The sequence below is a fragment of the Capra hircus genome, chromosome 8, assembly GCF_001704415.2.
Source record: "Capra hircus breed San Clemente chromosome 8, ASM170441v1, whole genome shotgun sequence".
Taxonomy (NCBI): Eukaryota; Metazoa; Chordata; class Mammalia; order Artiodactyla; family Bovidae; genus Capra; species Capra hircus.
Window position 1 is genome coordinate 9,863,370 of NC_030815.1, and position 27,545 is coordinate 9,890,914.

Genomic DNA, 27,545 nt, shown 5'->3' on the forward strand with positions numbered 1-27,545 from the left:
AACGGCAACCCTCTCCAGTATTCTTGCTGGGAAAAATCCCATGGACAGAGGAGCCTGGCGGGCTAGCCAGCAAGAAACGAAGCCTTTAACGGCCCAGCTGGCAGAGGCCCAAGCCTGAACTGTGATGACTCTTGAGTTAACAACACTGCTGGGTTCTCCGCCAGCCTTCCTCAGCAGACTCCTGGGGCAACAGGACTAAAATAACCACCCTGGCATGACATTAAGTTCCCCAGACAGAACCTGCCTTGTTCAATTCTAGTATCAAGGACTGGGAGAGCGGGGGGAAAGGGCTGAAAAACCACCTCGTATCTCCACAATCTTCTCTTGGGCAACATGGCGCGTTCTGGCCTCATCTCCAGAGACCTTGGAGACCCCCACGGCAGTGTGATACACTTCTCTCTGAATCACCATCTCCACCATGACTGCCCCATCCAGGCCGCCAGCACCCCTCACCTGGGCTCCTGCAATAGCCTTTCAACTGTGTCTGCTCTTTCCCCCACCATTCCACAGTATCATAATTGTCTCTGCTCAAAACCCTCCCCTCGCACCCTCACACACTGAGAATAAACCTTCAGTCCTCACCACGGCCTGCACGTGCTGCCTCTGTCTCCTCCGAGCTCCTCTCAAGCTCTACCCTTGATCACTCCACCCAGCATACACAGGTCCCCCTGCCGTGGCCTGAGCACGACAAGCTTCCTGCACTTACTGTCCTCTGTACATCCCCCCAGAGTTTACATGGTCCACTCTCCCACTTCCCTCAGGCTTCTGCTCAAATGTCACCTCTTCAAAACAGTCCTCCTAGGCACCCTATTTAAAGGAGCTGTACCCTTTACAGAGAACTAAAAATTAAGAACTGAGGGACTCGGCTATCAGGGACCTAAAAACAAGCGAGTACACGGCATAGAGATGGAGAGTGTTTTGAGCGGGCAAGACTACACGGTGAACAACAAAGTCCCCTTTGGAAAACTCCAAAAGGACTGATTTTGATGGTCTCATTTCCACAGGATGCTCCAACAAGGCCACCCTATGTACTATTTTCCAGAATGTAAAGCAGAGTGAAAAAGATGTGTTAATTGGTCAGAATAAAGTAGTAACTTGAACCAGTATTTTGGGTGGGGCTGTGTATCAGAGACCAGCTCCTGCCCACCCAGACGTAGCCTCTTGCTGACGGCGACATTAACTCTGGACAAAAATACCAAAAGATTATTACCTGAAGACACCAGAGTGAGCAGAAGGCGACACATTACGAAGGGGAGCCAAAATTTAGGAAGGCATTACTGACATGGGGAGAATCACCACTGCTTTCACCTTGAGCGTAGACCAGAGCTGGCACCAAGGAGGATAGCTTAAACTTGCATACAGCACCCAAGCTGTTCTGGCCTGAGGAATAAGAGGGAAGAGCCTGGGGCAACCACAACCCCTGGAAGAAAGGGGTTGCAGCAGACAGAGACCAGATAGGAGAGCTCCAAGTTCTGTGTATAAACCACCCGGTCTCCAGGTCACCCCAGAACCATGCAGTCTTTCTGCGGTTCACAAGCAGACCAGCTACAGACAAAAAGGCTGAACTAACATTTGCGTTGCCACCCAAGAGAACTTGCTGTCCAACCAAATTAACTTCCGGCTAAAACTAAAAGCTCAACACTTTTCAGAGAAATAAAACAAAACCCACAGTCTTCGCAACATTCACAATTTAATACAAAACTGTTTGCTGTACAAAGAACCAGAAGAACAGGACCCCCAATTACAATGAGTACTCAACCCATATGTTGGAATTAGCAGGCCAAGATTTTAAAGCAGCTAACATAACTGCGCTCACTGAAGTGAAGGAGGGACTTCCTGGGGGGTCCAGCAGTTAAGAATCCGCCTTCCAGTGCAAGGGACGTGGGTTCGATCCCTGATCAGGAAAATGGCAAGGAGCAAGAAAGCCCGTGTGCTTAACTACTGAGCCCCTACGCTCCAGAGCCCCTGTGCCCCAACTGGTGAGTCCATGCACAGCAATGAAAGATCCCACGTGAACCAATGAAGACTCCATGCGCTGCAACTAAGACTCAACGCAGCCAAATAAATAAAATACATTTTTTAAAAAAACTTTTAAACGAGGTGTACTCAGAATGGGGAAAAACCAAACAGGAAATCTCAGGAGAGAAACAGAAACTATTGTGTTAAAAACACGAAAATTCTTAAACTGGAAAACACAGTATCTGAAATTTAAAACTGACTCCATAAAATAAAGAGCAGTGTAGACATCAAAGTCAGTAAACGTGACGACATATCAATAGAAATTATCAAAGATAAAAAATGATTTTTAAACAATGAACAGAGCTGCCAAAAACGGCAAGACAGTATCAAAATGCCTAGTATAAAGGACAAATAAAATTGTAAAATATTTTTTTAAATGCCTACTATACACAGAATGACGTCCCCAAAGAGGAAGAAAATACCTGAACAGTATTGAATTAAAAACTCCCCAAATATAATTTTAAAATACATAAATTACTAGATTTAAGAGCCTCGCTGTTGTTTAGTTGCTAAGTGTTGTCCCACTCTTTGTGACCCCATGGACTGTAGCCCACCAGGCTCGTCTGTTCATGAGATTTCCCTGGCAAGAACACTGGAGTGAGTTGCCATTTCCTTCTCCAGGGGATCTTCCCCACCCAGGCATCGAATCCACATCTCCTCCACTGGCAGGCGGGTTCTTTATCACTGAGCCACCTGGGATAAGCCCTTAAGAGACTAAGTGAAACCCAATCAGAACACAGATCAACGAAAACCACGCAGACGCATATCACAGTCAAACTGCTGGAAACCACATGTATAGAAAAAGTCTTCAAAGTGGCCAGAGAAAAATAACACACTACCTATGGGGAAATAAATATTTGAGAAATCACTATCACTACAAACAACGGCAGCCAGGAAACAGTGGAAATCTTTAAGATGCATGAGAGTGCTGACTCCCCCCTCCCCGACCCCCATCCCGAGAAGGGAGCTTTTCAAAAGGCAGGCCTTCAAATCCCCTGGCCCAATGCCACCCTCCATTTGATTTCCATTAAACATTCATGTCATTCCACCCAAGGAGCTAAGGAGCCCGATTCGACTGCTCACAAACGAGCAAGAGACAGAACGATGCCTCTGGTGCAGCCCTCCCTGCCATCCAGCTGAGAGACCCACCGCAGCTGGTGGCACGCACCCCACCTCCCTGGGGGCAGGCGGTCAATTTGCCCAGGCCCAACCCGACCTCAACTGAAATTCTCCTTACATAAAGCGTTCCAGGCAGGAGGGTGGCAGTGAAAACCACACTTACTCTCAGCCAGACCCAGAGTAGCTTCCCCCTTGCTATGTAAGTAATGGAAAAGAGAGAGGGGTTTCACCACAGACCCCAGTAGGTACTCCTGAGACAAGCCTGCTCTCTACTTGAACACCGAGGGCTCAACAGACTTCACAGCCCACAGACAGACAGCATGGGTGCCTGCTGCTACGATGGCACCGAGAAGAGATCCACAGACGGCCCAACGTGTTCTGAAGTGGCAGGTAGGCGCCTGGGTTGCTTCTTTCAGCTCAAATCATCTTCCCTGAAGGAATGGAACCTGAAAGACTGCCTGGTCATCTTAGAGAGATCTACTGTTAACTAGAACAAAATTAACAAAGAGGTCACGTCTGCATCCTCGGTGGAAAACCCACTCTGAGATGGCTCCTAACACTACCATTTCCCACCGTGGAGGGCCACCCTCCCTCCCAGCCCGCCCCGATAGCTCTGTGCCCCAGAGGGCGGCAGGTCAACTGCTGCCCAAAAACCCTGCCTCTCTTACATACTGAATAGAAAGCAGTCCAAATATTTAGAGAATGGGGTGAAATCTTCCAGCTTAAAAGAGTTTCTTCTTTTTTCACAGGAACTAGGAGGAAAAAGAAAAGTGTACCACTAATACGGACAAGCTATTCAGAGCTGCCCCCGGCCTGGAGAGTTTCTGGTCCTTTCTGACTAAGCATGGTACTGCTGCAATAAGTGGCTCGGTAGTCAAGAGAATGACTTATTTCCCGCCAGAATTAAAATGAAGGACTCATTCTGGCAAGCGCTCCGCTGCACTTCAGACACTGTTAACCATGGCGCGGCATCAGCTTCTCCACGCCCCTAACAAATTTACAGAAAACTCAGCAAAATGGAAAACACAGGCTGCTTTGCTAATGAGCAGCATCGACCTTTCACAGAACGATTTTTTTTTTTTTTTGATGACATTCAAAAAGTTGTAACTAGGAAAGAAAAAACGTGAAATGTATTTAGTAAGAAGTCTATAGAGAAATCTATAGACTTTTACAAAGCTTTCTTAATATACAAAATAAATTCTGGGGTCAAAAGTTTGCAGAACCCTACAGTCTTTGAAGAGTCTCTGATTATAAATTCAATTAAATAAAATACAAGAGAAGATTAGCAGCAGCAGGAAGAAAGTAGCGGCATTTGTGAAAAAAAAAGAAAAGAAAACAAAGATGTGTACAAGAGAAGAGAGGTAGTACCAGTTATGACACAAGGGAAATTAAGTCGTGGGTACAAGGAGGTTTATCAGTGAAGTGAGTCCTTAACATAAGCAGAACATCCATGCTGACTTCCATCTCCTTTGACATGAAGGAATAAATAGGAATCAAATAATTATTGAGCACTTTTCCAGTATACTAAAAAGCAGAGACATTACTTTGCCAACAAAGGTCCGTCTAGTCAAAACTATGGTTTTTCCAGTGGCCATGTATGGATGTGAGAGTTGGACTATAAAGAAAGTGGAACACCAAAGAATTGATGCTCTTGAACTGCGGTGCTGGAAAAGACTCTTGAGAGTCCCTTGGACTGCAAGGAGATCCAATCAGTCCATCCTAAAGGAAATCAGTCCTGAATATTCATTGGAAGGACTGATGCTAAAGCTGAAACTCCAATACTTTGGCCACCTGATGCAAAAAACTGCCTCACTGGAAAAGACCCTGATGCTGGGCAAGACTGAAGGCTGGAGAAGGGGTTGACAGAGGATGAGATGGTTGGGTGGCATCACTGACTCAATGGATGTGAGTTTGAGGAAACTCCAGGAGTTAGCGATGGATAGGGAGGCCTGGTGTGCTGCAGTCCATGGGGTCACAAAGAGTCCGACACCACTGAGCGACTGAACTGACTACTTGTATTATCTTAGTGAAAGAAAGAGAAAGTCACTCAGTCATGTCAGACTCTTTGCGACCCCATGTACTATACAGCCCATGGAATTCTCCAGGCCAGAATGCATGGGTACCCTTTCCCTTCTCCAGAGGATCTTCCCAACCCAGGGATCGAACCCAGGTCTCCAACACTGCAGGTGGATTCTTTAGCAGCTGAGCCAACAGGGAAGCCCAAGAATACTGGAGTGGGTAGCCTACCCCTTCTCCAGCGTTATCTTCCCAACCCAGGAATCAAACCAGGGTCTCCTGCACTGCAGGCAGATTCTTGGGTCTCCTGCATTCCAGGCAGATTCTTTACCAACAAGCTATCAGGGAAGCCCTGTATTATCTTAGATCCCTCTTTAATCCTGAAGTCAAAGGAGTTAATTAACTTATCAAAGATTACAAAATGACTACTTAATCCTAGGTCTCTATTGTGCCAAAACTCATACTTTCCCATATACCATTATGCTGCTTAGGAAACATTTCATGTGAATTAGCTCCTCAATGAAATAAATATTTTAAAAACTGGTCTAGCCTAAACGTTCCCCTTCAAGGCAAATTCTTTCTAAAAACGACCAATTTTCTTAAGAAAGCGTCCAGCAGTGATGGCTCATCAGACTTCGGCCCTTCTTTGCTGCCTTTTCTGGAAAGTACCTGTGCTGCATGGTAAACTGTTGCCATGTGGCTTGAGACTTGTTCTTAGGCCTCACATTTAAGAGAAGTGGGTGATCTCCTATTTCTAGACGGGCAAACTTACAACAGAAGGTGGATAAGCAAAGTACTCAGAACTAAAGCTCTACCCTGCATATTTGGCTATTACTTTTCCTGTAGAATACGTCATCCTAACCGTAACAGAGAAGAGTTTCATGAGAATGAAACTACAGAAAAGGTCCAAGGTCTCCAACTCCTAAAATATCAAACCCTGACGCCAGTCTCCCAGAGGACTTGCAGACAATCCTGTGAAGTGAACAGGTCTCCTTCCTAAACCCTTAGGGAGGTGATTAAAACCACAGCTCCTGGAATCAGGCACCACATATGCTAATGGTGACTTTGGGCAAATTAATTAACATGTCTAAGCCTCAGTTTCCACAGAAGAAATCATACTAGCTCATTACTGTTACTGTAAGTTCTATAAACTCATATATGAGTGCTTCTTAAGCGTCAGCTTTTCACCATCATTCTCATGATCAGCCCCTTTGTAAGGGCGGAGAAGATGTCTACGAGGTCAATGACAGGGTTTTGTAAACCTTCAGGGGGCCAGTATCAGTCTCCCTGTGGGACCGTCTTAGGGCCCTTTGGAAGTGAGCAGCAGAGAACTGGCAAGACGTGAAAGAACTGAACTAGAAGCAAGGGGAAAAGATCTGAATAGGTTAAAAAAACAACAGCATCTTTACGGGAAAGAGAGCAAGAATGAACTAGCTTCTGGCGCGGTAAACAAACCGCTCGCGGCTCTATCATTACCATGATGGGGACCCCAATGTCAGGCCACACCAGGTCCTCTGACGGCAGCTTGGGAGAATTCCACACCACCACGACCTTGTTCAGGTACGGGAGGCCGTTCAGCCTCTCTAAGGAGTTCATGAGCACCTCCTCCCGCTCGTAAGTCAACATTACCACCGTGAACTGCTCCCGAGGGACGTTGCCTCCCAGCGCCGCCTGAAACTCCTTGCCAGAGCCCCCGGCCCCGCCGCCAATGGGCCGGAATCCGGTCCCTGAGCCCAGGAACTTGGCCTCCGAGGGCAGCACGGGGTCAAAGGGCGTGTGGGGGAAGAGATGGAAAGGCCCCGGGGCGGAGTTCCAGCTGCGGTAGAGGTCGGTGACGGTGAGCGTGAAGTTGCGGAGGTACTTGGGCGAGGCGTAGGGCGGCTCGGTCTCCACCGGGCCCAGGTCCAGGTCCCCGGTGTCCGCCATGTTGGGGTCGGTGCCGGCCGCCTTGCCCGAGCGGTGCGGGATCTCGGCCGCCGCCTCCTCCCGGATGGGAGCGGCAGGGATCTGGATGCGCGTCCGGATCACGGCCAGCACGGTGCTGAAGATACTGTCCGTGGTGGAGAAGTAGGTCTCCCAGAGGAAGCGGCCCTGGCGCCGCATGGCCAGCAGGTCGCTGTCCGAGAGGCTCCGCAGCAGGAAGTGGACCTCGGTGACCCGCGGCTTGGGCACCACCAGCGCCGCCTCGCTCCACTGCAGCACGTCCTGGTAGGGGAGCTGCACGTGCTCCCCCAGCACCACCGGGACAGCCCCGACCTCCAGGGCCTCGAAGAGCCGGGTGGCGCACCCCGAGGACACGAGCAGGCGCGGGTCCCCCGGCGTGATGATGAGGGCGAAGGTGGAGAGCTTCAGGAGCTCCAGGCGGTCCTCCCGCTCGCCGCACAGCGCCCACTCAGTCGGCAGGCTGGCTCTCGGCTGGCTCTTGCAGGTGAATTCCACCAAGACCTGATCGAGCTTGCTGTCCTGGACGGCCTTGAGGGTGGCGATGATCCGATCATCGTAGTCGGCCGGGGGGTCCCCCTCCATCTCCTCCTCAAAGGAGCGGGCCTCCTGAAGGCTGGATCTCAGTGACTCGATCTTCTCGCCCTGGAAGGTGAAGAGGTATTTCCGCTTCACCGGCACCTGTGGTGGGATTTCCATGAAGTTGGGCTCCGACATGGCGTGGACTAGGGGCGACACCACCAAGTCAAAGCCAGGCCGGTACTGGGCCGCATAGAAGGTGGACTGGGCCACCATGGCCCGGCCGGTGCTGACGTTGTACAGTAAGTTCTGGGTGTCCAACTTCCGAGACAGGCTGAGGACGACGTGGTTGTGGCCGTCCCTCCGCCAGTGCGGGAGGGAGGACAGCTGCTTCTCCAGGTCGGCGGGCCGCAGCACAGCGGGCTCCTGCATCTCCCCGACTAGGATCACGTACAGGCAGGCGATGTCCGCGCTGTCGGTGACATAAACGTTGGCTCGGGCCGCGGCCTGGAAAGCCTGCTTGACCAAGGGGTCCAGGTAGCTGCCAAAGGCGAACTGGTCACTGTCATAAACATAGACGGGGAAACCAGAGGTCAGAGGGCACCGGGAATAATCGAAGCAATTGTGCAGCCGGCAGCCCCGCTGGGCCTTGGGGGGCGGGAGGCCAGCCTCGTCCTTCTCCGGGAGCAGGCGGATGGGCAGGGAGAGCTTGGGCTGGTTCTGCGCCACCAGCTCCTTGTAGGAATGCTCTGTCTGGCTGATGACGTTCTTGAGCTGGAGCAGGTCCTGCTTGGCATTCTCGATGCTCTTCTTGCAGGCCTCAATCTTCAGGTTCAGCTTGGCGACCTCACTGTTCAGCTCCTGCCGCTTGGCTTCCAGCTGCAGGAGCTCCTCGCTCACCGACTCGCGGATGCGGCAGAGGTCCAGCACGTGCTTCACCTCGCAGAGCTCGCTGCCAGCCCGCGGGCCAAAGATGCGCTTGCCCGCCTCGTCCGCCTCGTCCAGGGTGGTGAGATAATAGTGAGCGATGAGGGGGAAGAACACCAGGATGATGAAGAGCGTGAAGCTGAGCCACGTGAGCCGGATGCGGTTGGACCAGCGCAGCATGCAGGTCTGACCTCCGTTCCCCGCACCCCCATTCCGCAACATGGTATAGCCCGTCATGAGTCCCTCTGCGGCTCCTGCCCGCGCTGGTCACGTTGGCTCACTCGCCATAACCACGGGCTTGTAGTGGGCCAGGCTCAGCCTCTTCTCACTCAACACGCTTTCCGGAGAGTTAGTGTGCTCCCTGGACAAGGCACCAAGTAGAATGGAAATTTCATCTTCCTCAGCTGTGACTGAAATGGTCTCTGACCCTACTCCAGCAGATTCTGAGCTCTAGCTGTAGGCCAAAGAACATGTCCTTAATCTCTGTCAAAAGGCAGAGGGTACCACATGGTTGTTGAGGTGGGAGGGAGAACCCTGGTGGTGGAGCCGGGGAAAAATACCCTGGAATCAGACAGACCTCCTCAACTGCCATAGCTCTTGTTCCTTGGTTTCGCTGACCAACACATATGCATAGTTACTTTTCACAGTTATACCGTAGCTGGTTAGAACAGAAATAAATGCCAGCCTCTTAACAGTGTCACTGCCAACATTCAGGCCTGCAAAAGAAAGAGACGTGTGTCAGTCTTGAAGACCTTATGCTCAACAACCTTGCTTCCCCACTTCTGAAACTTCCTAGAAAATGCCTAACTCTTTTAAGACGGAACAACGGTTGGATCACTGGTGTGTGCCTCGCAGAACATTTTAAGTCCAACACAGGTTTTATTTTTTGGCATGGATATTGTACTTGGAGTTATTAATAGTAAGAGATGGATTAGGTAAGTGTCCAAAAGCAGTTTCAGACACACCCACTTTCTTCCTATTAGAGCCCTATAAAATGATTAGCAGCTACATTCAACAGAGGGCAAAAATGTTCCTAACAATTTGTTATTTGAGACTTAGGCATCCTGGTGAGACAGAGAAACACCCTCCTATTTATGTTCATTACTGACAGGAAAATTGCCTCTTTAAGTTTTGGGGAAAAGCAAAAAAAAAAAAAAAAAACACCTCTGTGAGGAGCTCCATTTATTATATTCAAAGTGGGGGAAAAGAGCTGAAGAGAACTCTCTGGATCTTCACCAGCAGTGGGTACAGTAATCCAGAGACAAAAATGTATTCCCCAGTTTGCTTCTCATTTATCTTCTATATAAATAGTAACTTGGTCTTTCAGAAAGAATGCTGTACTTAGAAATGGGGGTATTATTTCTTATCTTTTACAGAGATTTGCTGTGAGACTTTAGGCCTCAGGTTTCTAATCTCCCAAAACAGAGATAAATGCATGGAGATAACAATACATTGTGTTGCTACGAAAATAAAGGGCGATACTTTAGGTTAATGAATCTTGAACCAGCATTCCCAGTCCTTTTCTCTTACCAAACTTTACTATCACAAGTTATAAAAGTTTTACACTTGCTTTCTCCTCAATTTCAGTACATCTAGAAGTAAAAAAAAAAAAAGAAAAAAGGGCTTCCCTGGTGTCTCAGATGGTAAAGCATCTGCCTGCAATGCAGGAGACCTGGGTTTGATCCCTGGGTCAGGAAGATCCCCTGGAGAAGGAAATGGCAACCCACTCCAGCATTCTTGCCTGAAAAATCCCATGGCCAGAGTAGCCTGATAGGTTACAGTCCATGGGGTCACAAAGAGTTGGACACGACTAACAGACTTTACTTCATGCCAAAAATACTTCCAATTTCCTTCATTCATTTCCTCCAAAGAGTATTCATCATACTCTTTTCATGTCTAAGACATGCTAAGTATAACTGTGGGAGAAGCTAGGATGTAAAATAGTCTTTGACCTCAGGGAACTACTTTAGCCTAAAAAGACACAGACAAACAGCAAGGATACTACCCCAAGACAGTATAAAATGAGGGGTTTTTTACGGATGCTTAGTCACTCTCTCTAGCTTCCACCTTTGCTAACCATGTATAACTATTAAATGTTTAATAGAGTCATCTCTCCTTTTAGATAAAAATAGAAAGTGATGACAATGTTACTAAGAGGTTTGAGTGAGCAGACCATGAGATAAGGACAACAAAACCCAAATAATAGTCAATCATGGAAAAAACCTAAACTTGGGTAATTTAGTTTAGCGCTTACCAAATATCCATGTAGGTCAATATTTCTAAAGCATTATGCTTTTAATTCAAATGTTTAAAATATCCTTTTTTGTTTTCAAAATAAAAAAATGTGCTCTGCGTTTATGAGCAAATCCTAACAAAGAAAGGATGGGGTGGAGGAAAACAAGTGGCAAGATCCAGGCAACTTGGCTGCCCCATCCCCTGCTTACCCGGTGGCTCAGGCCCCTCCTGTCTCTGACTCACACAGCACCGCACTTCGGTGTATCATCTCCTGAAGCAGTGAACTCCGGGGCTTGCTCTCCTGATAGGAGAGAGAGAGGTGACAAGCTATTAGGAAAATACTCAATACTGAAGAATTTATTTACTGTCCACCATGAAAAGGCTTTTCGTGTATACAAGGCGTCACAGAATTTATTGTTCAAATGGAGACAGTATTTTAAGTGAAAAGGGGTCCTATCAATAAATACACTTGGACAATAAGCATAAATTGGCACTCTCAAAGGCAAACCATCCAGCTAGATGGTTACCTGTTTATGTGCTCCAAGAGGGAATAAACCAAAACACTAAAATGTAGAAAAGTCCTTACCTTTTACAAGTATATAATGAGATATTTACAGACGATTTATCTGGAATTTGCTTAAAAATAAATAGGACAAGGGTGGTGGTGAGAACTCTGGGGCATCAGTGAAACAAGATTAGTCATGGCCAGACTGCTGTTGACACTGAATGACAGGGAGACACGCGGGTCTGCTTTTCTATGTGTTTAACATTTTTCATATTAAAAACTCAGAAATAAACTATACAGAGTCTAAACAAAATGTCTTTAAAAAGTCACCTGGAGACTGACTACACAATCTCATATTGCTAGCACCACCAACTTACAGTGAACAGAACTGGAAAAAGAAACAAATGCCCTGATGGAAACCAGCAATTCAACACTGACTCTAAAATTTCTACCCCCATCAAGTTCCATCTCTTTTACTGGAATTAGGCAAAAGTGTCATCAGTGCTCTGAAGCTGAACTTTCTTTCCCAAACAGCTAAATCCATCATTTCAGGCACAAAAGAAAAACAAAAACACTTGGACTCTCTTCTGCCATTCTCTGGAACACGACAGTGAAGGTACTGGGCTCTAGAAATAAACGTCACAGGGAAACACTGATGAGGAGCAGTCTCCTCACCGATGTAACCCCACATGCAGTGCACACGCCTCACTGATGCTGTCATCTGCCATGGCACTGAGCACCCAACTTGTCAGCCTGCACCCTACGGTGCCTTCTGCACGCAGCAACCGGAAGCACCGTCTTAAACTTTGAGTTCAGCCGTGGCTCTCCACTCCTTAAAAATGTTCAGTGCTCTCCCACTCCACTGCCAGGTCCTTCATAACCAGCTCCTCAAAGTCGCTCAGTCATGTCCAATTCTTTGCAACCCCATGGACTGTATAGTCCATGGAATTCTCCAGACCAGAATACTGGAATGGGTAGCCTTTCCCTTCTCCAGGGGATCTTCCCAACCCAGGGATCAAAGCCAGGTCTCCCGCATTGCAGGCCGATCCTTTACCAGCTGAGCCACAAGGGAAGCCCTGGCTCCCGACCACCAATCTACTCTCTCTCTCTCACACATGATGTCCCTGCCACACGTGCTTGCTCAACTTGAGCTGCACTGGCCTCCTTTCAGTTCCAACTGCCCAAGCTCTCAACTGCTTCAGAAGCTTTCTACCTGCTGATCTTTCCGTCTCAAATGCTCTTCCCCAGGCTCCTCTCTGGCTGACTCCTCCTCACCCTTCAGATTTTCACTTCTTGGTATCCCCGTTTAAAGCAGCCTTTCTTAGCCCCTGACACTTTCTGGCACTGACCTACTGATCTCCATCATAATATCTCTTCCCTGACTTTTTATTACATTTACTGCCTTTCACTTTCTTCTCACAGCTATTTGTAAGGCCTCCTCAGACAACCATTTTGCCTTTTTGCATTTCTTTTTCTTGGGGATGGTCTTGATCACTGCCTCCTGTACAATGTCGTGAACCTCTGTCCATAGTTCATCAGGCACTCTATCTGATCTAATCCCTTGAATCTACTTGTCACTTCCACTGTATAATCATAAGGGATTTGATTTAGGTCATACTTGCATGATCTAGTGGTTTTCCCCCCTTTCTTCAATTTAAGTCTGAATTTGGCAATAAGGAGTTCATGATGTGAGCCACAGTCAGCTCCCGGTCTTGTTTTTGCTGACTGTATAGAGCTTCTCCATCTTTGGCTGCAAAGAATGTAACCAATCCCAGCCCCTGGTAATCTCTACTTTACTGTCTCTACGAACTTGCCTTTTCTAAATATTCATATGAGGAATACCATACAGTGTCTGTCCTTATGGAACTCACTTCACTTAACATGTTTCAGTGTCCATCTGTGTTGCAGCACAGAACTTCAGCCTTCTTTTTGACTGAATAATATTCCATGGTAGGTATGTGCCGCCACTCTGTTTATCCCCTGAACGCTCGATGGATATTTGGGCACTGCCTGCCACTTGGTCAGACACTCAGCTCTCACCTAATATTTGCCTAGCTTAACTTTTTCCATTCTTTTCCCAGCAAACTTTCCACATCTTTCCTTGTATTTTAGGTGCCCCTTAGAAACACTTGAGAACAAGATTTCATTCTTTTAATAGAACTCTAATTTAACAACCTTTGACTTTAAACTAGTGTTTGATCTACTTACACTTTTGTGATACATTAAGATTTACTAACAGTCTTTTTGGAAGGGGGGTTACTTATCACTTTTTTTTACTTCCCATCTCTTTCCTGACTTTTAGTTGACAAGTTTTTTATGTTTTTTAAACCCTCTACCACATTACTTTGCCAACAAAGGTGCGTCTAGTCAAGGCTATGGTTTTTCCATTGGTCATGTATGGCTAGGAGAGTTGGACTGTGAAGAAGGCAGAGCGCTGAAGAATTGATGCTTTCGAACTGTGGTGTTGGAAAAGACTTTTGAGAGTCCCTTGGACTGCAAGGAGATCCAACCAGTCCATTCTAAAGGAGATCAGTCCTGGGTGTTCTTTGGAGGGACTGATGCTAAAGCTGAAACTCCAATACTTTGGCCACCTCATGCGAAGAGCTGACTCATTGGAAAAGACTCTGATGCTGGGAGGGATTGGGGGCAGGAGGAGAAGGGGACGACAGAGGATGAGATGGCTGGTTGGCATCACCGATAGATGGACATGAGTTTGAGTGAACTCCGGGAGTTGGTGATGGACAGGGAGGCCTGGCGTGCTGCAATTCATGGGGTCGCAAAGAGTCGGACACGACTGAACTGAATTGAATCAGTCTGGAAGTTATATATTCAATTTATGACTTTAGTTGAAAGTTTAACATTATGTCTAGTATTCTATCCCTCTTCTTAATTAATAAAAGATCTTTACCTATGACTGGAGCTTCCCTGGTAGCTCAGTGGTAAAGAATCCATCCGCCAAGCAGGATGCATTGAGTTCGATCCCTAGGTCGGGAAGATCCCCTGGAGAAGGAAATGGCAACCCACTCCAGTATTCTTGCCTGGGAAATCCCATGGACAAGGGAGCCTGACGGGCTATACAGTCCATGGGGTCACAAAGAGTCGGACACGACTTAGCGACTAAACGACTTTACCTATGATGACCTCTCTTGACTTTACATCAATATTGACTGCTATTTTAGCTCCACCATGTTTCTACCCGCTCAACATTAGCCCTTACTATCATTAATGCAATTCGTGCTTGCTTAGATTCACCCACATATTTACCAAGCTCCTTATTCAGAGCTCCACTCCTTTTTACATTTCATTCCCTCCCTCTGGTTATTTCCTTTTTCCTAAAGTAGTTCCTCCAGTCACAGTCTGTTGGTGGTAAATTTTATGTGAAACACTTTATTTCACCCTAAATCCTAAATAAGGATCCAACTGCATGCACCCTTCTAGGGTAGTAATTCTTTTCCACCAACTGAAGAATCCTCTGGATTCTGTTCTTGTTGCTGAGAAGTGAGATGTCAGTCTAACTATTGTACCTTGTGGATAACCTGACTCTTCATGCTGGCTGTATGTAAGATCTCTTCAGCTCTGGAGTTCTGCTGTGTCGACATGTGGAATCTGGAGCAGGGGGCAGGAGCGGGAGGTGAGTGGGATGCTCAGCACTCAAACTTTCTGGTTCTTAAGATGCACGTCTTTCATTATTCTAGAAAATGTTCAATCATTATCTGTTTGTTTGGTCATTAACTCTTTGTATGAATGAATGAATGAAGTCGCTCAGTCGTGTCCGACTCTTTGCAACCCCATGGACTGTAGCCTATCAGGCTCCTCTGTCCGTGGCATTTTCCAGGCAATAGTACCGGAGTGGATTGCCATTTCCTTCTCCAGTGGATCTTCCCAACCCAGGGACCGAACCTGGGTCTCCCACATTGTAGACAGACGCTTTACCGTCTGAGCCACCAGGGAAGTCACTCTCTGTATAGGACCTGTCATTCATTCTCTCCTTTTTAAAGGTATGACATATGTCAGACCTCCTCATTCCATTCTCCATGTCTTTAAACCTTTCCTCTGTATTCTCTCTTTCATCCTTTGTGCTACCACCTGGAAATGTCCTCATTATCTACCCAGTTGAGGGGGTCAGGAAATGTTTTTAGTAAACAGCCAGAGAGTAAACATACTAGGCTTTGGGAGACGCATGCAGTCTAAGTAGAATATTTCCATTCGTCTCTGTTTTATCTCCTTTAAAAATATAAAAGCCATCCTAACCATGCAGGCTGTACAGAAACAACCACGGCCGAGACTCAGCCCACAGGCCACAGGGGCCAACTCTCGATCTAGCTCATTAACTTTCCCTTCTGTGCCTAGCGGGTTGCTTATCCAAACCACTGGGTTTTATTTCAATGACTGTTTTACATTTCCAGAAGTTCTGCTGGCTCCTTTTCAAAACCCTGCCTTATTTTTATGATAGCACCTACTCTTTCTCACGTTTTCTGTTCCTGCCCTTCTTGTGCTGAGTCTCTTCTGTCTTCTGATTCTATTATCATCAGCTTTGGACTGTTTTTTATGTCGATCTCTGAGTCTGGAGAGTCTCCCAGAAGCCACAAGGAAACGTAAATTTGAACACAAAACTCATATGAAGGGAAAATGGTTCTGAGTTCTCAGTGAATACTCCCTTCCCCAACCAGTTCTGGATCTTGCTAACAGAGACTTTATCTTTTTCTAATTTATCCATTCCTTTAGCGAATGTTCAACCTTTTGAAGATCCATACTCTCATCTGGTGTCTGTCTGACACTCACAGGCACAAGGCTCTTTGTCTTATTTCTGTGGGAACTAAACTGCAAGTTACCAAAACTGGCAAACACCCTAAGAGACTATAGCATCAGACTGTTCATCAGATGCTTTTTAAATCCCCAACCTTTCCTGCCCCCACTCCACTTTTTAATTTTAATGAGAATTTCTTTCCTGAAAGCAAAATATGCATTGTATAGCAAGGAGTTTATATTAATCTAGTCTGCTATTTTGCCAAAGCCAGAGACCTCCTCCAGTCTTTACTCTATGCATGAATAAACATGCTTACAAAAATGGGACATATGTTCTTTTCTGTAATCTGATTTTTCCACTTATAACAAGAACAGTCTAATGACCCACATCATTACATGCTATACCATATGATGGTCAATAACTGAAGACAGAAACATCATAATTTGTTTAACCAATCCTCTTTTGTTAGACATTTGTTTTCAATTTTTCATTATAATCAAAGCTATAACAACTATTCTTGTAGCTATCTTTGCGCACATCCACGGGTATCTCCTCAGGAAAAAAAAAAATTAACATGGGTCAGTGCAAGAATATCTTATTTTTAAAATTATTGTCTATTAGAAAGATGGCCATTTATCCTCCCACCAACAACACAGAGGGCATCTGTCTCCCAAGAGCTGCCCAGTCACAGTGTGACAGAGGCGGTTCTTACTCCACGAGTATGGATCTGCTCTCCTCCATCTCCCTCTCTGCCTTACAGTTTGGCTGGAACTGGAAGACTAGTTCTTGCCAGAGGGAACATGAGAAGAAGCCAGGTATCATTTCCCGTACAAGGCTCTTAAGAACAGGGATGGATTCTTCTCCCCAACTACTTGAGAGAATGAAAGGGAAAAACTCTAAACTTTGGAGTGGCGAGATTAAAAGCAACCCAGCCCCCTGGGTCACCACTGGAGAGCCACCTGAACGGGGAAGAGTAAGAAACTGGTTATCTCAGGCCACTAAGATTTCTGAGTCTGCTGCTGCAGTTCAACATTAATTAACTGAACAAATCCAACTGAATGCTATTAAAAAAAAAAAAAAAAAAGACAGTTCGATAAAATGTCATTCTACTGTTTTGATTTACCCTTTATTACTGGAGGTCAACAATTTGTGCTCATTAAGCATCTATGCTTCTCATTTCATACACTATCAGTTCACCTGCTTTGCCAAATTTTCTACCTCCGAAAGTGTTTTTCTAACCACAACAGTCGGTTGTCAGTATCACCCTCCTGACAAACTTCAATTGTTCCTTAGTTTCATCTACGCAATTTGTTTCTCTCCAGCTGGATGCAGAAACTATTTTTCTCACCACTTTTGAAACCCCTCTACAAAATACCACATAGTTCTGGGTGCCAGGTCACTGCTCAATAAATAATTATACTAGTTGAAAGTCTTAGTTTACATTCTCATTTTCAAACAAGTGTGAGATTTAGAGCCTATGGAGTCTTGGTTCAAGGGAAATGAAACACTGAAAAATAAAAAGAGAGACCTTCCCAGCTAGGAGGAGGCTGGCAGGCCATCTGGACTTGCAGCCAGAATCTCTGGTTCAGAACTCAGCTTTGAGAGTTTAGGAATATTACATAATTTCCTTCTTAAAGTGATACTGAAAATCCCTACATACCGCCAGTGTTACTGTGGGGATGAAATAAGATACTGTAGAAAGATGGATACTTATGTTAGAAAAAGAGGGAACATTTCAGATCAATAACCTAAGCTCCTACTTCAAGAACCTACAAGAACAAAATAAACTCAAAGTAAGCAGAAGGAAAGGAATAATAAAGAGGACAAATCAATGAAATAAAAAACATAAAGACAAAACTCAATAAAATGAAGAGGTTCATCAACAATTTTGACAAACCTGCTCAAGACTGACAAAGAAGGACGAGATACCAATCACCAACAATGGGAATGAAACAGGATATCACACAAGTCCTGCAGGCATCGAAAGGAAAATAAAGGGAGACTAGGAACAGGAGGAGAAGGGGAAGACAGGGGATGAGATGGCTGGATGGTGTCACCGACTCGACGGATGGGAGTCTGAGTGAACTCCGGGAGATGGTGATGGACAGGGAGGCCTGGCGTGCAGCGATTGATGGGGTCACAAACAGCCGGACACAACTGAGCGACTGAACTGAACTGAACTGAGGAACAACTCAACACCTAAGTTTGCCAATTCAGACAAAATGGACCAATGCTTCAAAAAACACAAACTGCCACAACTCACCCAATAGGAAGTAGTCCTACAACTATTAAACAAATTGACTTTGTAATTTTAAAATTACAAAAGAAATGTCCCCCAAAAGAAATGTCCAGCCCCAAAGGCTTCCACTGGAGAATTTCTACCAAGTGTTTAAAGTACTGGGCTGGCCAAAAAGTTCCTTCAGGTGTTTCCACAGCATCTTATTGGCCAACCCAACATAATGATCTGTTATATACAATCTCTTCCAGAGTGAGGGGACACCTCCCAGTCCATCTTACCAGCCGTGATACCCAAACCAAAGAAAGCACCAAAAAAGAAAACGACAGATACATCTCTCTCATCAGTATAAGACAAAAATACTGAATAATAGTGAACGGAATTCAGTAATACCTAACAAGAATTAAGTTATTAATACATCGCTCTTAGGTAGGGAAGTGTTGTTTTAACGTTGTTGATCTTATCTGGAAGCATGAACATTCATTCTCTCCATTCAGTCACACCTTTATTTCTCCCATCAAACAGTTTTGTCATCCTCATCGCTGCCCCAATGTCTCATATTAAGTTACTTCGTATTTTATATAACTTACTCACCCATTCTGGTCCTCCACCTCAGCAGCTCACCCTCCGGTACCTTTCACCACTCCTTAAGTGCAGCTTGTCCTTGGGGGTTTATCCCTTGCCCTCTTCTCTCTTTCCCTATCTTTATTTACTGGAGTTTGCCAACAGCTTCAATTGGCACCCCCTGACTGGATGCCTATGAAAGTTACCTCTCTAATCTTGATCTCCCTTCTCCAGTGGTCAGCAACACAGACATCTACCCCTCAATGTTCCAGCGGCAGCAAGGATACATCTCTGAGTATAAGGAGGTTCCGTTAGTGTCTTCTCCCAGTAGAGGGAAAAGTTCAAAATATCGTGTACAGACATTTACCATTCAGATCACTGCTGATGCCGTAACTTTTTACTCCTTCCTTAACCAAAATATTTTTGCTGATAAATGGAAATTCTTCATCTGTTAGCCATTCACTGGAAGGCTTGAAACTAGTTACACTCCTGGAAGCTGAAAAGGTAAGTGACTCAAGTCAAAGGTCCAGGATATATGCTGAGGAGTTAGCTGGGGCTTAGAGTTCTCAGGATCCCAGGTGTCCTTGTCCTGTCCTTTCTCCGCCTCCCTCCCTCACCTTAACATACCGGTGGCCTCCACCATCACCTCCTCTTAGAGCACCTTCTCCTCTAACACTCCTTCCGTCTCAGTGGGAACATCACCAGCAGTGAGGACCCTGCTTTCAAGAGTCTGTTGATAGTATAACCATCCTACTGACTCGACTTCTCTTCTTTCACAACTAAAACACTCTGATATTGAAACTTCCTATCATGGACCTGGCATATCTCTGTTCACTTAGGCCTTCTTTAATGTCTTTCAACAAAGTTGTACAGTTTTCTTCATTTAAGAAAAAAAAAAAACACTAAACTGAGCTAAAGTAAAACACTCAATGGAGAGAGAAAAAAAGGAAAAAACAGAAGGGAGAGAAGCAGGAGTAAACAGCTGGTTCCACCTGGGCTGCAGTTATGCATATATCTGAAACGCATGGAGGGGGACTGGGGCCAGAAGCGAGACGCTCCTCCAGATGTCCCCAAATGAAACCTTCAGCTGCCTTTAATCTATCAAATAACTGTGGCCACAGTGAACATCCACTGAATGTCTGCATGTGCTAGGGTCGACCTACTGTATTCATGAAGATTCCATACGTAATCTTCATGACAATCTTATGGAGTACGTACTACAAGCATTCCCACCATGTGCGTGAGGAAACCAAAGCACAGAGGTTAGGAAATTTGCCCCGGGGCATCCATACTGAGTAAAACTTGGACTCACTGCAGAGTTACTCTAAGGCCCACACTCACTAAGGTCTTAACCATTTAAGATAACTGCCTGTGACATTAATTCAGGGAACTCAGGGAACAGAGAGCCCAGGCACAGCGTGCGTAAATTATTTTTAAATTACCCAGATGACTACAGCCCCACTGTACACGGGTAATGACAGCTATAGTTAACACACACGGTAATACTAATCCAAACCTAAAGTCAACCCTATATTCATACTGATTTCTCTGCTAGACAAAACAAGAAAGCAACGTGCTCAGAGTCAACGACCTACCTGTGTGGCTGTGCACGCAGCAGTTAGTACACGGGCCCATCAAGCAGGCAGAGCCCTATCACAACCCAGGTGCACACTGCTGCTATTACTGCCGTGGCCACAGGCCCTTCAAACCACATAGAGATAGTTCTGCACAAAAGTCATTTCAATAAGGCTGCTGAAAGCAGTATTTCAAAGATTTTTTAAATTCTGTAGCGACACCAAACAACATCATTTCCTGATTTCCTGCTATGCAAAGGCATGACAAACAGCCTGTTCCGGGAAGACTACCTAGTTTAAGACTCAGAATGTTAATAAGCTAAACAAATTAAACTAAAACAGATTTCCGGATACTAGCACTACTGTTAAGATTCTGAATTCTCTCCTCTATCATTCAAAACAACAGAATGCACTTTTCAGGGAAGCTAACTGCTGATAAAGGAGGACTTGTGGAAACCGAACGTAGGCAATTCCCAAGTTACAGGAGAGCCCTGCATGCTTTTCCACAAGACAGCCACCACAGTCTATTCACTGGATAAATGTGACCTGGGTGTAAAACAGGGGAAACAGAAAGCTGCTGGCAATTAAAAACCAAAATCAGGCGAGAAAAGCCAGTCGTGCACTGATACGCTTACTGAGTTACGAGTCAAGATCACGACACAACCACAGAGAACCACGGAGATGAGCCGCCTTTATTATAGGACTTAGAAAAAAGGGAAAACAAGTAAACCCTGGGCTCAAGAGCAGATTTCTAAGTCCAAAGATGTTCCACAAAGGCCCCTAGCAGGCACAAAATAAGCATTGCTTCCATTACTCAACTGTACATAGTGCATTAACAAGCTAACATTCTTCATTAACCTAGGTCAAATATTGCTGCATTCAGTCAGTAATAAATCTCAACCCAGAAGTCTCAACTCCAGGATAAGTCCTTGACTGGAAAATTATGCCAATTCCTTTAACTGTTTCCCCTCCCACCAGTTTGATAACATCCCACAAATCGAAATCATGTCTGACAAGTCACTTTTTACCTAGGGTAATACAAAATCAAGATGCACATATCACCTCAGAATGTTTGCACAAGATAAACCCAGGCCCGCCCAACAGTGACTGAATCAGAATTCCCAAGTATGGGGCTCAAGTTCCTGCCGTTTGACAAAGCTCCAGGTGACTTTATTGCAGAGCACACACACAAACTCAAAAGCTCTTTGTTAGACCAAAGAGCTGATGACAGTCCTCATTCAGGCTGATGACATCTGAGTCCATGTAATTACAGACAACTAAGGAAGCCAAAGAGCAATATACATTATTCACGCAGAAAGTCTACGGACTACAGCACAGACTTCTGGAAGACACGGGCCGGGTGGGGTGTCTTCATCTGTCATCACTATAGCCCTACCACTTGTTATAACTGTGTTCATATTTACAACACCCTCCAGTATACATGATTTACACATACTATCTCATCTCATCCTCTCGTCAACCATCTGGGGGATAGGCCGGTTTTTTCTACTTTGAAGAAAAGTAAGTGTGAATCCCAAAGTCAGGTAACCTGTTTAAGGCCATACAACAAGAAGGTAAGGATCCCAGATACAAACCCAGGTGCCAGACCTGTACCCCACTACCCACGGGTTCATGATCTGTTTACTAAAATACTCCTTCTGCCTTCGTTCATTTACAGTAAGCATGTACTACTCTCGCAATTAAGGAGAATGGTATTTTGCTGCAGTCTCTTTAACGTGCACCACATTAGACTGTCCCATAATGTGACAATCAGCTTTCTGGAAAAAAATTAAGCTGAATTCCTGCATGACAAACCAAGACCCCAAATAAGTCCCAGATGAATCTGAGAGGTAACTAACAAATGAAACTACAAAAAGAACAACAGGAAAACATAAATGAAACTTCACCTCAAGATAAGTTTAGCCACTTGTACTGGAATCCGAGCAAAAATGGAACCCATGAAAAGAAAAGCTCAACAAACTTGATGACAAAGGGATCAAAGGCTTCTAATATTTGTTTTTTAAGTTGCAAGTCAGTGAAGAGACTGGGGAGGCATTTACAACACAGCACTACTTTAATAGAAGCAAAGCAATACCATAATAGCCAAAGGAAATAAACAGGAAGCTACACAAAAAGGGGCCCAAAGGCTTAACAATTTTTAAGTGTTTGATCCTCCCAGAAATCAAAGAAATGTATCTTTAAAATAGGACACAGTGACATTTTCCACCCATAAATCAGCAAAGGACAGTAAGATTACAGTATGTGGCACCAACCAGGATCAAGGCAAACATCCCCACACCCCCAGTGCTGGGAGCAGGTACCACCTCTCCTTTCTGGAACACAGTTAGGCCTGATGCAATAGAAGCCCTGAAACCTGCCTTCACTGACTCTTCAATTCCATTTCCAGGAGTTATTTGTAAGAAAGAGTCGTGAATGCAAACTGAGATTTAATTCCAAGAATGTCCACAAAGTGCACCACTTACTATAGTGAAGTACAGGACATCTCTGTACTGCTGTATTAGTAGGAACGTAAACTGAAATTTTCCATCTGTAACAAGTCCATAACATATTCACATCTTTGACTCAGCAATCTCACTTTCTAGGAATGCATTCTATGTGAGCAAAGATTTGTACTGTAGACATGCAATCACCAAGCATTCAACAGAAAAAGCTATAAATTAAATGTCCTAGATTAGGAGAAAGGTTAAATATTAAGTATGACAAGTCCATGTCATTAATATGATTATTAATAAGCTTTTCAATCAGTTTCAATCAAACAGGAAAATGTTCATAATATAACTGTGAAAAATACAGATTCCACAGTATGGGAGGAGGAGGTGTAAAAACAAGTTTGTTTTTTTAGTAAGATCTTCAGATGGATTTTGCTGAAGAATCTTTCCAGAACAGTTAACTTGATGTGCAAGTGTCTAGAGCATAAACTAATTTCTCCAAGAGTTTCCATTTCTCAAGAAAATAGGACTTTCACCTTATGCTATAGAGGCATACAATTCACATCATTAGGGCTCCAGGCCTCCCTAAATAAGACAGAAAACTCATGCAGCAGTTTGCTAAGCGCGACCTAAATCAGCTTTATGACTCAGGCATCCGACTTCAGCCTTCATGGCTGAATTCAACTTGAGACTCCTATCTTGTCATCCATTTATAACTAATCATCTTTAAGAGTCATCAGGACCCCTAACTTCACCATCCCAGTCCTTCTTGACTCAAATGCTTCTTATCCTTTTTTAACCCATAAAGTAAAGGGGTGGACTGCACGCGTGTGCGTGCTCAGCCGCTTCAGTCGTGTCCGACTCTCTGTGACCCCATGGACTGCAGCCCACCAGGCTCCTCTGTCCATGGGATTTCCCAGGAAGGAATACTGGAGTGGGCTGCCATGCCCTTCTCCAGGGGATCTTCATGACCCAGGGATAGAACCCCTGCACCTGACATCTCCTGCATTGACAGGCAGGTCCTTTACCACTAGCACCAAAAAAGGGTCAATTATATGACCTCAAAGATCCTTTTAGATTCTGAGATCCCACTGACTTACAACTGCCTTGCACACAGAAAGCACATACACACTGGTTCACTGGGGGAGAAATAATACCAACATATAAACTCAAGGCAGCAAGGCCATCCCCAAGACCTCCTTTTGCTTCACCTCCAAAATGTCAAGCATAATGCTTTCTTTTAAGACCCCCCTTAATTTTCCACTGTGTTAATAATAATTTAGGGTCCTCATCAACTATTTTCTCCATTATATGCCACAATGTTTTTTTTTTTATATTTTACAACTCCACTTCAGAAACAAAGGAAGTCACACTAGGAAGAGTAAGTCAAGGGTGGAAAAAACCCAGGATACAAAAAAAAGATTTTATCATTCTGGAATGTCTATGTACACTTAAAGGCAGTAAAGGCAGAGTTGAGCACTTGGATCTCACAACCACAGGGAAATAATTTAGTTTAACAACAGCACACGCACACACACAGAGCTGTGATTTCAGTGACTATTAACATCATTTAGTGAGCCTACTCAATGCTCTGTCGTGACCTAAATGGGAAGGAAATCCAGAAAAGAGGCGTGTATGTATACATATAGCTGACCCACTCTGTTGTAGAACAGAAACTAACTCAACTGTGTAGAGCAACTATACTCCAATAAAAAAATTACGTATATACTAATATACAAGATTTATTAGGGAAAAAAAATTATGGTGTCAAAAACAAAAACAAAAGAGTAAGTGTTCCCCCCTATAGGTCAGGGGATTTGAAACTGTCAAATAAGAAACATCTGAAGGGAATGAGGATCAACAGTCTGTGGACTAGAAGACCCAGGAAACAGGACGGTAATCTCAAGGACCACAGAGGCCTTGAGAGTGAAGTTAATACAAGAGTGAAGCTGGCAGGCAGAGACTCTAGCAAAATGGACAGGATATTTGGCATCTAACGGAGACTGCATGCTAACTCGCTTCTGTCACGTCCAACGCTTTGGGAGCCTATGGACCGTAGCCCACCAGGCTCCCCTGTCCATGGGATTCTCCAGGCAACAACACTGGAGTGGGCTGCCATGCCCTCCCTCCGGGGGATCTTTCAACCCAGGGATTGAACGTCCATCTCTTACATCTCCTGCATTAGCAGGTGGGTTCTTTACACTAGCACCACCTAAGTAGGCCCTAACGGAGATTACTATCATCAGAAATGTGGCCTCTACAACACTGAAGCTTCTTTTTCTCAGGAAAACCAGAAATAGAGATTTTCATGTGAAATCTCCCCGTTTCTAAGAACCGGCACCTGATGTAAGACTTGGTGTAAGTGGGGCAGCCCAGCTGTATGCACAGACCTTTTCTGATCCCTGCACACCAATCTGCAACTCACGTCTGGGAAACATGATGGCCATCTTCCAGCATCTGAAGAATTGTCACAGGTAAAAGGAACAGATTTGCTCTACACAGCCCCGAAAGGCGGCACTCCCAGAGAGGCCGACTGCAGCTCAGTAAGAACAAGCATCCTGAAAACCAGGCTGCAAATTAGAATGGGTGGCCCGGGGGGTTCGCATCACTGTAAGTATTCAAAAAGACACAGGTCAGTAATTCTGCCTTCTAGTACATCTTCTGGCCAAATAACTAAAAGCCCACTCCCCACCCCACCCCCCAAAGCCTCAGTTTTCTTTCCTACCTTCCTTCCCCTTCACAAAAAGGAACATTGGGTCTTCCCTAGTGGCTCAGAGAATCCGCCTGCCAATGCAGGAGTCACAGGTTTAATCCCTGGTCCAGGAAAATCCCACATGGCGCAGAGCAGCTAAGCCCATGCTCTAGAGCCCATGCTCTGCAACAAGAGAAGCCTCCGCAATAAGAAGTCCTCACACTGCAACACAGAGTGGCCCCGACTCACTGTAACTAGAGAAAAGCCTGTGCAGCAACGAAGACCCAGCACAGGCAAAAAAATAATTTTTTTTAAAGGAATATTCTAACACTTAGAATCTCTGAGTTACTGTAAAGATCAAAATCTACGTGAGAAACAATGTATGAAAGTACGGCATGATCGACAAGGACTATAGTAATTTAAGACATTACTGTAATCTACCACCATCATGGACTGATGTATGTCGAATCTCTCCTACTGTACAGACAAAGGGCATATTCCAAATCTAATTCACTCTTTTTTTATTCCTCACTCAGTAGCAAATCTTTGTCGAAAAAAACATTTTAAAAAGAGGTTGGAGGAAGAGAGTTAAAATGATGACAAATGTAAGAGAATAAGAAAACAAACAGTCAACAAAGCAAACATCCAGGAGGTTAATCATTACTATCACTCACTGGTCAGTCTAAAAGGTACTGGGCCCGTCAAACAGAGGAATATACAAAAGCAATCACATGCGTGTGAAGGGGTGATGCTCGCAGGCAGGCATCGGCAGCCAGATGTCCGTTCTGTAAATAGAGGTACACTGGAAGAGAGTCCTGATCATTCACTTATGGACGGCACGAGTGCTGCACATGTCCTATATGTCTGTTTCACTCTACAACAGCAAAGCTGAACACTTGTAAAGCCTAAAATACTCTCTATTTGGTCATTCACAGAAAAAGTTTGCCTACTTTTCTGTAAAAGTACTCCAGGGTTACAAACCACAAAGGTGGCTGGATGCTGAGACATAGTTCATCTTCCCACAGCTCCATCCCGCATTTTATGGGTCATCTGGGGGCATGTGAGCAAAATCCTAGACTGGAAATTACAGCCTAAGTAGAGAGGAGGGAAATGTCACCAAGTGAGGTCTTCATATTCCTCTGATACACCCAGGATTATAAAAAGTTTAATACTGCTTCTCTTCATCTAGTAATATCACCAAAGAGATCTGAAGAACTCCAAGTGTACAAGGAGTGTGGGACCAGTTCAGGCACGAAAAGATCACGCTTACTGGAGAGTCTACCCGTTCCCCATGAGTTCTCGAACTCCGTCTGCCTGAGCGCCCCTATTTTCAAGGAACCTACAAATACATGAAAAATCCTTTCTTCTTACTTAGTTACCCTATCATTACAGGTTTTCAAAAGAAACACCTGCAAAAATTAAGAGGAAAGAAAAATAGGGTGGAGATAACTATGTTAACAGAAGTTTTCTGAGCTAAACTTAATATCCAGCAGAAATTAGTGCACAGGTTTATGGCTTTATGAAAGGTTTATATTCCTTGCCTCACTCTGAAGTAATTATATGCAAAGACATTCACATCTCTACCAACAGCTGATCCAGAGGAACCTTCATTTCTCTCCTGATCACCTGAATCTCCTTCTGCTTTAGGCAGTATTTCCAACCCTCCCTCCAGGGGGCCACTGTGAGGTCCCAGATGTGATTTACGCTCTTGAGCATTTCTTCCTCCAGTTTACATAGCTTCATTTTCGAAGGCTGGGCTTCCCATGTTGTTTCTGTGTTTTTTTTAATCTGCGCCTTGTGGGCATGCAGACAGCATGTCCCCCAGGGTTTGCTCAGCCAATGTCTTGTCCTCTGGTTCAGTTATTCTAACTGTATTGAGCGGCTGGGATGGTAACCTGGGAGATCCTGATAGTCTTTCCAGTTAATGCCTCAGTTAAGGCTTCCCTGGTGGCTCAGAGGTTAAAGCGCCCGCCTCCAATGCAGGAGACTGGGGTTCGATCC

General features: G+C 45.1%; 1 protein-coding gene across 3 annotated transcripts in view; it reads right to left on the reverse strand.

The window, feature by feature from the left end:
• The window catches only part of EXTL3 (exostosin like glycosyltransferase 3), a 132,661-nt gene that overhangs the window by 30,870 nt on the left and 74,246 nt on the right, over positions 1-27,545 (reverse strand). For all 3 annotated transcript variants that reach the window (XM_018051859.1, XM_018051858.1, XM_018051860.1), the window contains 2 exons: positions 10,986-11,077; positions 6,631-9,257 (listed from right to left, as the gene is read on the reverse strand). In XM_018051859.1, the coding sequence (XP_017907348.1) occupies positions 6,631-8,778 (2,148 nt within the window). In that variant the 5' untranslated portion in view covers positions 8,779-9,257; positions 10,986-11,077. The remainder of the gene's footprint in view (positions 1-6,630; positions 9,258-10,985; positions 11,078-27,545) is intronic.